General features: G+C 49.8%; 6 protein-coding genes; 3 read left to right on the forward strand and 3 right to left on the reverse strand.

The window, feature by feature from the left end:
- Positions 1-424: 424 nt before the first annotated feature.
- On the reverse strand, positions 425-1,775 carry FFUJ_02932 (related to adenosine kinase; the record flags this gene model as incomplete). XM_023574721.1 has 4 exons in its annotated part: positions 425-461; positions 615-1,110; positions 1,164-1,622; positions 1,724-1,775. 4 exons carry the CDS (start codon positions 1,773-1,775, stop codon positions 425-427), a joined length of 1,044 nt encoding a protein of 347 aa, XP_023428026.1.
- Positions 1,776-2,683: 908 nt separating this feature from the next.
- Positions 2,684-3,738, reverse strand: FFUJ_02933 (probable 60S ribosomal protein L8.e; the record flags this gene model as incomplete). XM_023574722.1 has 5 exons in its annotated part: positions 2,684-2,809; positions 2,866-2,963; positions 3,027-3,410; positions 3,520-3,627; positions 3,690-3,738. 5 exons carry the CDS (start codon positions 3,736-3,738, stop codon positions 2,684-2,686), a joined length of 765 nt encoding a protein of 254 aa, XP_023428027.1.
- A 1,607-nt stretch (positions 3,739-5,345) lies between these two features.
- On the forward strand, positions 5,346-7,480 carry FFUJ_02934 (uncharacterized protein; the record flags this gene model as incomplete). XM_023574723.1 has 5 exons in its annotated part: positions 5,346-5,582; positions 5,712-5,881; positions 5,932-6,061; positions 6,117-6,488; positions 6,572-7,480. 5 exons carry the CDS (start codon positions 5,346-5,348, stop codon positions 7,478-7,480), a joined length of 1,818 nt encoding a protein of 605 aa, XP_023428028.1.
- A 665-nt stretch (positions 7,481-8,145) lies between these two features.
- Positions 8,146-8,751, reverse strand: FFUJ_02935 (uncharacterized protein; the record flags this gene model as incomplete). XM_023574724.1 has 3 exons in its annotated part: positions 8,146-8,177; positions 8,231-8,366; positions 8,443-8,751. 3 exons carry the CDS (start codon positions 8,749-8,751, stop codon positions 8,146-8,148), a joined length of 477 nt encoding a protein of 158 aa, XP_023428029.1.
- Positions 8,752-9,681: 930 nt separating this feature from the next.
- On the forward strand, positions 9,682-10,849 carry FFUJ_02936 (uncharacterized protein; the record flags this gene model as incomplete). XM_023574725.1 has 2 exons in its annotated part: positions 9,682-9,759; positions 9,815-10,849. 2 exons carry the CDS (start codon positions 9,682-9,684, stop codon positions 10,847-10,849), a joined length of 1,113 nt encoding a protein of 370 aa, XP_023428030.1.
- Positions 10,850-11,090: 241 nt separating this feature from the next.
- On the forward strand, positions 11,091-11,559 carry FFUJ_02937 (uncharacterized protein; the record flags this gene model as incomplete). XM_023574726.1 has 2 exons in its annotated part: positions 11,091-11,219; positions 11,299-11,559. The coding sequence occupies 2 exons, from the start codon at positions 11,091-11,093 to the stop codon at positions 11,557-11,559; spliced, it is 390 nt and encodes a 129-aa protein (XP_023428031.1).
- Between the last annotated feature and the right edge of the window lie 588 nt (positions 11,560-12,147).

The following is a 12,147-nucleotide window of genomic DNA, read 5'->3' on the forward strand; positions in this document are numbered from 1 at the left end:
GAGTCGGTCAGCTTAAGATGTTGACAGCATAATGGATCAGCTTAACAGGTGCAGTATGCTGGCCTAGCTTAGCTGCTCGACGTCTTCGGACCTCGTGCGATAGCTGATGAGTTTGCGAGTCAACCGGGTTAAGCTTAGTCGGTATTTATCCAGCCTGATGGTATAGACACCATTCGTCGGTGCAAGATCTTGGGGTTTAAAGCAAGAAGTCATTCATTTTATATTCACTCAGATAATATGCTTGCCAAATACTCGATATCGTGGAGGATACCATGCCGCTCAATGCGCTTGGGAGCCCTCAGTTTGGGGTATATTCTCCCTTTGGATGCAAACGCCGTTGTTGAAACCGTTTCCCTTTTCCCCAGCAACGCCGAACCACATTCAATGATCCAAGAAGGATGTGCAATATGAGCTGTTAATAGATTTAAGCAGCCTGGTAGGTTTGCTTGGGGAAGGGGTATCTGCACGAGAGTTAGTTAAGGTTTGTTATCATGTTACTGGGATTGGTGCCTAGCCAAGGAGCTATGCTGTTGATAGGAAAGATAGGTAGAGGAATGAAGCGGTAAATTTTGCCACACAACTTGTCACGAAATGGTGCATTTGGGTGAACTTACGAAGGTCCAAGCTCCTGGATGCTCAAACGAGCGAGCCACTGGCCCATGTCAATGCTGGTTTCGAGGGGTTTGTTCTGGAGGATACCAGCCAAGAGACCACCAGCAAAGGCGTCACCAGCACCGTTGGTGTCGTTGATCTTCTCCTTCTCGATGGCGTGAACGGGGAACTCCTTAATATCGTCCTCACCCTGGATAGCAACCAGAGTAGGGTCGGTACCCTGAGTAACAATGGCAATTCGCTTTCTCTTGGTATTCTCCTTGGGAAGGTTGGCGAGGTGCTTGACAACATCCTTGGGCTCTTTGCTAGGGAGGTCGTGGGATTCGGCGTAGGCGGCGGCCTCGGTCTCGTTGCCGATGATGTAGTCCCAGTAAGGGGCGCTGGCATCGACAACCTCCTTGAAGAACTGAGGGATGAAAGGAGCAGACAGGGAGAGAACAAAAGGCTTGTTGTGCTCAGCAGCCTGCTTGGCGAGCTCCATAATGGCAGGAGGACAGACTGACATGGGTTAGCATTATCATAGTGTTTGGGGTGTGTGACCAGGCTCGTACCAGTGAAGTGGAAACCACCGACGTAGTAGACCTCAGCGTTCTCGACGAGCTTCCAGATTTCAGGCTTCTTTAAGTGATCGAGGTCGTAGTGGTTAGCAGCGCCAAGATCCGTGCACAAGCTTCGGTTGTGGCCGGTAATGATAGCACCACATCGGCCAGTCTTCTCCTTGGGGTCGACACGGTATTCAACACGGAGACCAGCGGCCTTGACAGCATCGTGAAGGATAGCAGCATACTTGTCATCGCCAGCGCCACCGAGGTAGACGACACTATTAGGAGGGAGGATGTACTGAGCACCTCGAGCACTGTTTTGTGCAGCGCCTCCAGCAATCAGCTTGGCATCGTAGTTGTTTAGGAGGTCTTCGTAGAGAGGGATATGCTTCTCCTCAGCGAGGATGGCGTCGTTGGGCTTGAGACCATACTTGTCAAGGAGAGCCTGGTCACCCTTGGCCTGGATGTCTGCATAGAACAAAAAGTGCCTGTCAGCAAATGATCGATTGCATGGGAGGGGCACGGAGAGTTATTTCTCCTGCAAATGGTGCAATTGAAGAGTAACTCACCGAGGAGAGGGTTCTCGAGACAGAGAAGGGAGTATTCCTTAACGGCAGACATGGTGCTTGACTGTCTTGTTTGGGAAGAGAAACGGTGAGATATAGATGATGAGGATAGAAAAGTAGATGAAGCTTCGGAGGGGAAGAGTTTGAGGTGAATGGAGGGGTCAAACGTCCTGGTCTTGGTGGGGTAAGAACGTGGGGCGAGGCCTTTCGGCAACCGAAAAGGAGCGAAACTGGAGAAGTTGCGAGTACACGTGCAGCTGCAGCTGGGAAGGAGGGAAGGAAGTTCAAGCCGGAGAGTCGAAGAAGATGGTCTCGCCAACATTTCTATGTTGATTACGTGCCCCGAACCGCAGCTTCGAGGCCGGAAGGGTTAGATGATGAGAGAGTTTGTATATACGGTCAAAGCTACAAGTTTATGATCGTCGGACGGCTAGGGCTCTCTGCTTAATATAAATAAATTCAATCAGACATCATACGATCCAGATCTGGTTACCTCATCACAAGCCGTACGTATCATGATCTGGTGACCTCGCCAATACCTTGATTACTACCAAAAGAACCCCACGCGATATCATCAATTAACCTTCATTACCCTGAGTAGTTCATGTGAAGGCTGCAAAGCATTCCGATGAACGATCTATTTAATGGTAAGAAGCTGAGTATACAGTAGTATATCACTTGCATAATAAAAAAGCGTGGTGCGCATGATTGGACACAATCGCTGAATGGACATTATTTTAACCAAGCATGCTTCTTCTCTCATGGAAGCCTTTTTTCGGTATTCGCGGTATCTCACGTCTTCGCTCACATCTTTCACAGAAACCGGCCTTCAGATTTTTTTGCGCCAAATGTCATAGTACTTGCCCTTGGAGCTACCAGCCATCTGCTCTTGGCAGTACCTTCAATAGATGCAAGCAAGCCAGTAAACACCATCCCAATGAGACCATGAACCCAGCCACCACTTTACTCCTTTGTCTTCTGGGTACCACGGAGAAGACCCGTCCTTCTGGCGGCAATAAGACCGGCCTTTTGACCCTGGGCGGCGTATCGGGAGATGGTAGAAGCCTTACCAATATGTTGATGGTTACCCTGTGTCTATTGTCAGCTCTTCTGTTTCATTCACATAAAATTCTGAGAATACGTACACCACCGTGGGGATGGTCGACGGGGTTCATGGCAACACCACGAGTCTTGGGCCAGCTGTTGCGCTTGACGGCGAACTTGTGCTTGGCACGAGAAGCCTCTGCAAAGCATGTCAGTGATCCGATACCTCATTTCAATTTCAGGATCCCCCGAGAAAACATACTGAGGAGAGGCTTGTCAGTTCGGCCACCGCCAGCGACGATACCGATCATTCCTCGAGAGCCGGAGTGGACGACCTTCTTGGCACCGGAGGGAAGCTTGATGCGGGTCTTGCCCTCATCAGGGTTGTGGCCGACAATGGTGATGTAGTTGCCGGAAGTACGGCCGAGAGTGCCACGGTCACCAATCTTCTCCTCGACGTTGGAGACGACGGTACCCTCAGGCATCTCACCGAGGGGGAGAACGTTGCCAACGGTGAGAGCAGCCTTCTTTCCGGCGTAGATGAACTGGCCAGTGTACATGCCCTCGTTGGCGATGAAGGTCTCGGTGACCTGCTTGAATCGGTAGGGGTGGCGGAAGACGACCTTGGCGAGAGGGGCACCACGACCTGCGCAGACAATAATCGTTAGTTGTCGTTCCTCCATCATTGCATTTGCACACAATTGTGCAAGTTCGTTCAAAAAATTCTCGGGGGGCTCATCGTTCGGGGAACTTGCCAGCATCGTGGACGATCTCTCGGACTACACCTCGAAGGTAGCCATGGCGCTCGGCATAGTCGAGGTTACGGAACTTGGCAGGAGCCTTGTTCAGGCGTGTGTTGGCCGCTAACAGGCGTCAGTATCTTGAAGTTTTTCGATTTCGTGGACAAGGCTCGTTCGGTACTGACTGAAGATGGATCCACGACCCTTACGCTGGTTGCGAATAACTCTACCCATGGCGGCTCTTCTTCACGGTGTGAAAAGGGAAGGGTAGTCTGTGAAGCTGCGGGTTAGTATGGAAGATCGTGGGCGAGGAAGAAAGGAAGGGGAGGGGATATTTACCTGGCGATGGCCGCTTGGTGTGTTGTTAGAAACGCTCGCGCTGACTACCAATTTTGTGCGTCGTTCTTTCTCAGTTTACGGTGGGTCCAATCACGTGATAGGGCTCGATCGCTCTTTCCAATTTTCAGTTCCAATTTGAATGTGGAGTCTTCCCTATTTACGGGCACGGGCAGTAATAGAACGGGGCAGGTGTATGTACATCGGCCCCATAAATTATCCAGTGTCTGTCATTGGATGTTAGCGCGACGCGTGCTTAACCAATCGACCTTTCGCCTCTCGACATCGCTCAAACTGAGCTGAAGTCATCACCAGCGATCATCACCACAACAGCTCAATCATGACCTGGTGCATGCTTGACTCTTAGCAATATCTCGTCTGGTCAAGGGTGCTAGATTACACCACGTCGCTTTCACCACATATACTTTTTCGTCGGTATCGTTGATGCCGTTCTGAACAGCCTGTTGTCAATCTTGCGTTTCCTGCCGTTTGCGTATATACCACGCGTGGGCTTTTATGTTGCGTTGCGCGATGCTAAGCGGGGCGATACACTTTGATGTTGAGGTGGTTGAAATCGACCAAGCGGTTGATCCATGGTGAGCGATAAGGGGAGGACGGGGCGTTCAAAGTGGAATATCCCTAAGTGGGTGCCCGCTGGTTACGTCTTTGGACATCGCGACGACTTCTGCGATATGTTTCTAGTGGGACATGCTCATTCTTGGCCAGTTCTGTCTGAAAAGGCCTTCGTCTCTGAGATAGACCTTGAGTGTGGCGGGAAATTGCACTATCTAATTCTACATGGAGGTGAGAGCAGATGCCGATTTTCGATATTCGGTTTCTCATTCACGACTTTGCGACTCATTCTTGAAATATGGCTCAAGCCAGAAGAGTTTTTGGCTATGCGGCAACTGGCACTGCTCAAGGAGAAAGAACATTGGGGGTTGATTGGGTGCCGAAGTTCGGCCAGGGTGCTTATTTGAAGATCATACGGCCAAACTTGGCCAAGATGACGAACAAGTGAAGACTCTCCAGTTCGTCCTGGTCCAACGCGAGAGTCAATCTACCTATGCGGAAACTAAACCGCAGAGGAAAGGGACGAGAGTTGTGTACTGGTGGTATACTATCAAACACCACATTTGTTGGAATAATCTCATCATGACATTGGAACGGAGATCTTGGTCCAGATCGTGCCCCAAAAGCTTCGTATGGGGAGGGTGCAAGAGGCCGTCACTGTTACGAGGGTGCAACAGCCTGGGTTGCAAAGAGCTCTCGGCTGGGGGAACAACAAAGGATGTTTTTTACTTTGTTTCTATTGCGAGCTTGATTGTTTAGATAGTCAATTGATATTGGTTTAGCCTATCAGGACTCACCAGCCTAATCTGCGGCTCTTCGACCAGGCTAGTGTGTGCTTGTTCTGTGTCAGAGCCCAAGTTACGTCGTTCCTCCTTCTCCCCACACTCATCTCCATCTCCATGTCAACCTCACATCAACAAACCACACAAAAAATGTCGGCCGAAGACGACTCCTCCGACCTCTCTTCGCTCTCTTCGTTGTCACCTGTGCCTTCTGATATTGAGCTGGACGAGCCAACCCAAGAGCCAGTCGCCAAGCCCAAAAAGGGTATCCAGAAATACTTCTCCAAGGCTACAGACAAACCAGCCAAGGAGGCTTCGCCGCCACCACGAAAACGCTCACCGTCGCCCCCTCATGAATATGTATTGGCAGATAATCCAGACATTGCAGTATGTGCTCTACTGCTGTACCCAGCCTCCTTTCACAATGGTCTCTTTTGCCGTTCAGCGCGTGTCGTAGCTGTTGCGACGCGCTGCAGTCGCGCATTGGACTTTAAGAGTGCAGGCTAACAGCTCCAGTTCATTGTGATGTTCAGAAGCCGATTCAATGACGCATTTCCTAAATCTCTTGCCCATTTTGGCCCACAAGAACTCGAACGTGACATTGTCGAACCCATTCCTGGCGATCGAGCAGAACATTTCCTTTGCGCGTTGCTGGGGTTACTGTTGAATCGCAAGCAAGATGTTAAGTATGGCAGGACCCAATGTCGCAAGAAACAATGCGCTAATTGAGAATTAGGCCTGGCCATTACGGTCGCGCTTTGGAGGATGCTGTCAGTACTCACAAGAACCAATGGGCACCGGCTTGGGAGGACAAGAGCCCTTTGGCTGGCGGCGCGACGTTCGCCTCGATGAACCCTACGAAACGAGTGCGTATTGGCAAACCAACCCTCGAGCCTGCCCCTGGTGCTAACATTTATGAAGCTTACACTCCTGCGATATCTAATTCTTTGGACTCTTTCGTCCTCCGACACCGTCAAAGGACTTATCAATCAATCATACAAGCAAAACCGCCACGAAGATGATACGAACCAGCCTAGATCGGTACAGCCTTGGGGATCAGATGGAGACAAGCGCCGCTATTTTCTGATTGAAGGACAAGACGACACTGCGTTCCGCGTTTACAGAGAGAGCAATCCTGCTGGGACCAACAGAACATGGTGGAGCGTTGCGGGTACCATCGAAGAGCTCAAGACTCTTGCTGAGAAACTCCAGGTTAAGGATGGCGGACCAAAAGCTACAAAGCTAGCTCAGAAAATGTTCTCTGCAGTGCCCCGATTCGAAGCCGGCGAAGATGTTAGTTATAAAGCCCTGGCTCTGGCACCAGGACTGGGTTCTGCCACAGCTCTCAACTCGACTACAGGACTGACACTTTATAGAAGCGGAAGCGCCGTGATTACCGCCAGGCGCGCAAGGAACAGTTCAAGAGACCGGAGCCTGGGTTTTCTCTTTATGAGGGTCGAACCCGGGGCAAAAAGATGAAGTATACATACTCCGACGATGAAGACATCTTCACTACCGACTCGACAACTCGACGATCTACCCGCAACACTGGAACTCACACACCCGTAGAGACTGGCCCTGTCACTACTGCTAGCGGCCGGCAGATCAAGGCACCAACACGGCTGAACCCCACAACTGGAAGCAGTGCGCCAGGCAGTGTACAGGGAGACACGTCCGAAGTTGATAGAGAGCAATCCGTTGGTCCAACGGGACGGCCTCGCCGTTCGGCAGCAGTGAACCACGGCACAACCGGCTGGGTCGAGAACAACAAGGGACCCCGGCACAACGCCTCTGATGATTCTGACGATGAGAGCGAGGCCGATTTCGGGGATGACGAGGAAGATGTCGATGAGCATGTGCCTGACGAATCAGAAGACGAAGACGACTTCGACGATGAAGCTATGATCGACGATGACCTGGAAGAGAAAAATCGAAGTCTGGTTGTAAAGCTTTCAGTAACACCACCAAAGTTGCGGAACGTCCTGGGACCCAACTCACAAGCTGGAAACAAACTACCAACGCCGAGCTCTGATAAGGGAGGCGAGGAGCATCGACTGGGAGAATCGCCTCTTGTTGAGATGCAAGACGCCCCAGAAGCTACATCCAGCAAGGAAGCACAGGCTGCAGCCCAGCCATCTCCCACTCTAAACATGAACTTTGCTGAACGCGACAACGCTAGCCCAGCAGCCCTACATGCGACGTCTCTGGCTTTTAGAGGGAGCCCAGAAAAGACGCAAGCGCATCCTGTTCCCCGACCTCTCGATGTTGGGGCAAATCACGAGTAGGGGCTGGTCATTTGACACTATACATTTTTGTTGGAGTTGGGGAGCCAAGGGTTTATATGACAAAAAGCCAGCGACGCAAAAGGTTATCGATATGGCGGAATGGAAATACAGTATTAGAAGAAGCAAGGTGTTGATGGCATCGAACTTGCGTGCCCATAAACGGGGTTCTTTAGGAGGCTCAAAATGAAGCCCAACGGACAACAGTATCTTGATCCAGTGAGGGGATCGGTAAAGGATTGAGATGGGCAAGTATGTCAGCATAGCGAGGCATATAAGTTGTTATACCAATGTTAAGCTATATACGATCGTATTGCCATTTAAGTCTTTTATGAAGGCAGATATCACTGAGAGTAATGCATTCAAGAACGTTGAAACAGGCCATGTGTGACATAGTTAATGGTCAAGGAACAGACTCAACTCTCAGTACCAGGAGTTGGTAGTTATGAGAGGACTTTGTCATCCCACCTACCGACTAAGAAGTCCATGCTGGGGGTTTCGAAGTGGCAGAAGCCCATACTGAGTGAAAGGCTTTGATAGGCGCTCCAGGCTTACTTCTCATACATTACAGAATGATTTTTCGTCATTTTTAACTTCGTAAATCATACATGGCCATGCCATCGGCGTCCTGAGTATTTTGCCTGTAGTCTTTTCATCTCCGGATCTTGTCAACCTCTCTTAGGGTGGGTAGGTATCTTCCCTAGCATAACAAGTTAGCTTGAATGAAACATGGCTATGTGTTCAATGACCTACAATTGTTGACTCCCCACCACCAGCGCCTTACTCGCGCACCTAGTGTGTTGCCGTGCAATCGAGCATTTCTGTTCCAATGTTGCCAGCCACAGAGGAAGAGGTTGTACACTAAGCCTTGGGTTAACGGCATGATGATCTGGCACCGTGTTAGCGCCCAGAAGCTGTGAGACTCTTCATATGCATGCCTGATCCCTCGTTGTAATCAACGCTACCTTCCACCATGTATCCGCCTTGGAGATACTTCGGAGATAGCTCTGCTCGAAGCGCAGATCTGGCAAAGGAGGTAGGTGGGAATGCCTGGGCGCCGGTCGGAGAACGCTGTAGGGGATGTCCTCTTCATCGTCGTCGTCGTCGTCGTCATCGTCAATTCCACCATCGTGCTCGTGCTTGACGTGCTCTAGGGTCACAGGCTGTCTTCTCTCGGCTGCTGTGGGCGGGTTGATATCAAGAGCAGGATCCGGATGGCGTTCGATGCTGGCAGCCTGGATAGTTGCGGCAAGCTCTGTGGGAGCTGAATCCATCTTTGGTGCACGTAGCTCCGGCTGGAACTATGATGCGAGTCTAGTATTTCCAAGATGTCCCGAATTGCTGTCGCAGGACGGATAGTCCAAGACCCTTATTGATGAGTGTGGTGTTTGATCACTAAAGGTATCGTAAGGTCAGTACATAAACAGATACGGAGTAGTGGAGGAAAAGTTATGTTAGTACCTAGGTAGGTAGGTAGTTACCTAGTGATTGGCGTCGCATGGATGGCCGAGCTGCGGAACGTTGCTGCTGGGGCGGTAGACTACCTACTAGGTACCATGTACCCTGGCTACTACCTTAGCGTGTGGGGAATGACCTAGATCCAATGACATTGACCGAATGAGAAGCTCAAGACGGATTGATTTAATAATAGTCGCTTACAGCTTCTGTCATTGAGCTACAGCAACGGCTTCAGCTCCAACTAAGATTGAACCAGTAGGCCTTAGACATACAGCATACGTTATGTAGGTAGGTAGGTAGGTAGGGTCACATAGAAGAAAGCTAATTCAATCTCTGGAACAATCTGCGTGGACTTGAACTACTAAATCTGACATGTATCAATGACGGGAAATCATGATCAGTGCAACGTTGGTTGCTGGGGTTTATGCAATCGCACGAGTGAAATCTTTATCACAGTAGAAAAGAGAGACCTGAGCCAATTGGAATTATACAAGGTAAACGTGCTTCTCAAGAGATGATGCAGTGTGACATGTAAACTAGTGGCTTTTAAGGCTGTCAGCATAGCTGTACTGCAAGCGGGACACGGTGTAAAACAAGGATAGGGTTGAAGGTTGGTTCAACGTGATGATCGGCATCAGGCCCATCATAGCCTGTAATCACATAACCCCTTCTCCATTGTCACTCAACCTGTGACGACATGAAGTTGATCCTGTTCATAACCTCGACCATAGTATTTTGCTCTGAGGATGAGCTTCTGTAATGGCGGGATTCAGTATGACATTCCAGCCGAGCATGTGGTGGACGCCGATATGAATGGAATTGGTGTAAGTCCATTTACCTTGATTCACATCTGTTCCTTTGCTCACATATTTCATGTAGGTTGTATTGTCCTTCGTCATCACAGCTGCAATTTCCGTCATTGTGGCCGTCATGGCTGTTCTCAACCGCGGCATACCCAAGCAGCAGTATATGCGAGTCGATGAGAAGGTCCTCCATTGGATCGGGGTCAGAAAACCTGCCAAAGAGTCCCCTAGTAATCTTGGCTATCAGTCCCTTCTACTCGCATTGAGCGACCAGATGTTGGCCGTTGGGCTGTGCTATCTCATCGCCATGTATGCACAAGTCTGCAAAGTATCGCTCTATTCCTTCTATATCGGCGCCCAGCTAGGCTATCTATCATCCACCGTTCACTTGTGTACGCTGTTAGTGTTGAAGTCGTACTTCAGGAGACATCCAAAGCAAGCCCTCTTGCGTGGTGGCTTGATGATGTTGTTCCTAGGACTCCTCGTGGCAACCCTGATCCTAGAGTTCATCACACTATCCGAGCCGCGCGACAGGCTATTTCTTTGCGGCCTTCAATATCCGGTATTGCCTCGTCTAGAATCAATGAGTGTCAGATGCTTCTCAATTGCTGTGATGCTGGCCTTTGTCTACTGGAACGCTTTCCGATCGATCAAACTGGACAACTCTCTAAGATACGAACTCGAGAACAACACTTCCAAGAACACGATCCTACGATGGATATATTCGGGGGGGCAGAGAGAGGTGGACTTTCAGACGTACTGGGAGCACGAGAAAAAAGATAAGCGCCAGCGAACTCGAAGGCAGGCGGCAATACTGGAGCAAAGTCCTGAGTTTTGGAAAACCTTCACCATGGTGACACCGCTTATAGTGGCCGAGATGGCTGCCTCAGTTCTGTTTGAGTTGCTGGTCGCCATCTTCTCCTTTTCGATTGCCCTGTACACACTGGTCATTGGTGTTTTCTATCAAGGTGCCGACGTCAAGCCACTATTGACCGCGAGCTTTGGGCAGATTATGCCTATGCTTCTTCTGATCGTTATTGCTCTGACAGCAGTCGAGGTTAGCAGTGAGTCTGTCTGTCATACAGAACATGAAATTTGGGACATTTACTGAAATATCCTGCAGCAATCAAGAACTTCCGAAGAATTGAGATCGAGGTCGAAATAAAAAAATATCCCGCCTCATTGTACAATACTGTGAGGGGCGGCTCTGGACCAGAGAGAAACTGCGTGCTCTCGAGCCGGGTACAGTCGTTCAACTTGCAAAACAGCATGATGGGTGTCACAGAGGGGTTTTCACTGCAACCCCCCCCCCCCCCCCCCCCAAAAACCCCTGCGAGACCTCATCATTGCCTATGGCTGTTGCATCTCATAGCCAACCAGACCTCTCAGGCACTGCTGGCTTTGGCACGAGAGTCGACTCGATGACCAGATGGATGACACCGAGGAGAACGACGACAACACAATTAGAAGAGGGGAAACGGGTAAGTTGCTCTTGTTTTCTCTCCCTTTCATATCAGGGTGCCTGCTTCACGGTGTCGTAGACGAACTAACACGTACCAGTCCCTACTTCATACTGCCGAGTCAACTTTGGATCTTCTTGACATTGTCCTTAGAAGCGCCAGAAGGATAACCTATGCTGCGATCTGCCTTGTTCTCTTCCTCTTGGCTGGGTATTTCGTTGCATGCTTTCTCTTCTATCAGTATGTCGTGCCAGCTACTGCAGGAGTGCTCATCATAGGAGGCATATTTGACCTTCTTCGAGGGTTGCGAGGCGTCCACAGAATAAGAAGTCAAAGGCTTGAGAAGCAAACACATATATGATGCAGGCCATACACCATAACATGATTGAAGGCTCTTGTTTATCCATATTACCTACTACCTACCTACTTACCTAGGCGTAGAATTTAAGCCTGCTGTGACATCATATTCTCGTTAAATGGGCAAGGTTAATACGAAGGAAGTCAGTTATGGAGCACACCGAATTACTCACTCAAAGTCCATCGCCATTGCTAGTCTTAAACTGAGGCATGGGTACCTACAGGCAGCAACAGTCCATGATTCAGAAAGCCTAGGTACCTAGGTAAGGTATGTAGAGGCGGACTGGGTTCCATGTCAGCAGTGATAATACTGGTAAGATACCTACCTATGTAAGGTAGGTAGGTATGTGATATTAGAGACCCGCTCGGGTACCGATAATTTCAAGCAAAGTACTTCCAACAGCAGCGTCCCCGAGGGCAAAGTACAAGTTACGTAGTCAAAATGTGAAGTGCATTGACTTCATTGCCCCAATTGAGCAGCAAATCAAAGTGGGTTGTGTGCTCTGTGGTGTGTGCCCGGGTGTGGGTGTGGGTGCCTCACTAGGTCATCGCTCACTGCACGAAAAAATCTGGCACTAACATCCAACTTTTA

This window comes from Fusarium fujikuroi, chromosome FFUJ_chr03 (genome assembly GCF_900079805.1).
Source record: "Fusarium fujikuroi IMI 58289 draft genome, chromosome FFUJ_chr03".
NCBI lineage: Eukaryota > Fungi > Ascomycota > Sordariomycetes > Hypocreales > Nectriaceae > Fusarium > Fusarium fujikuroi.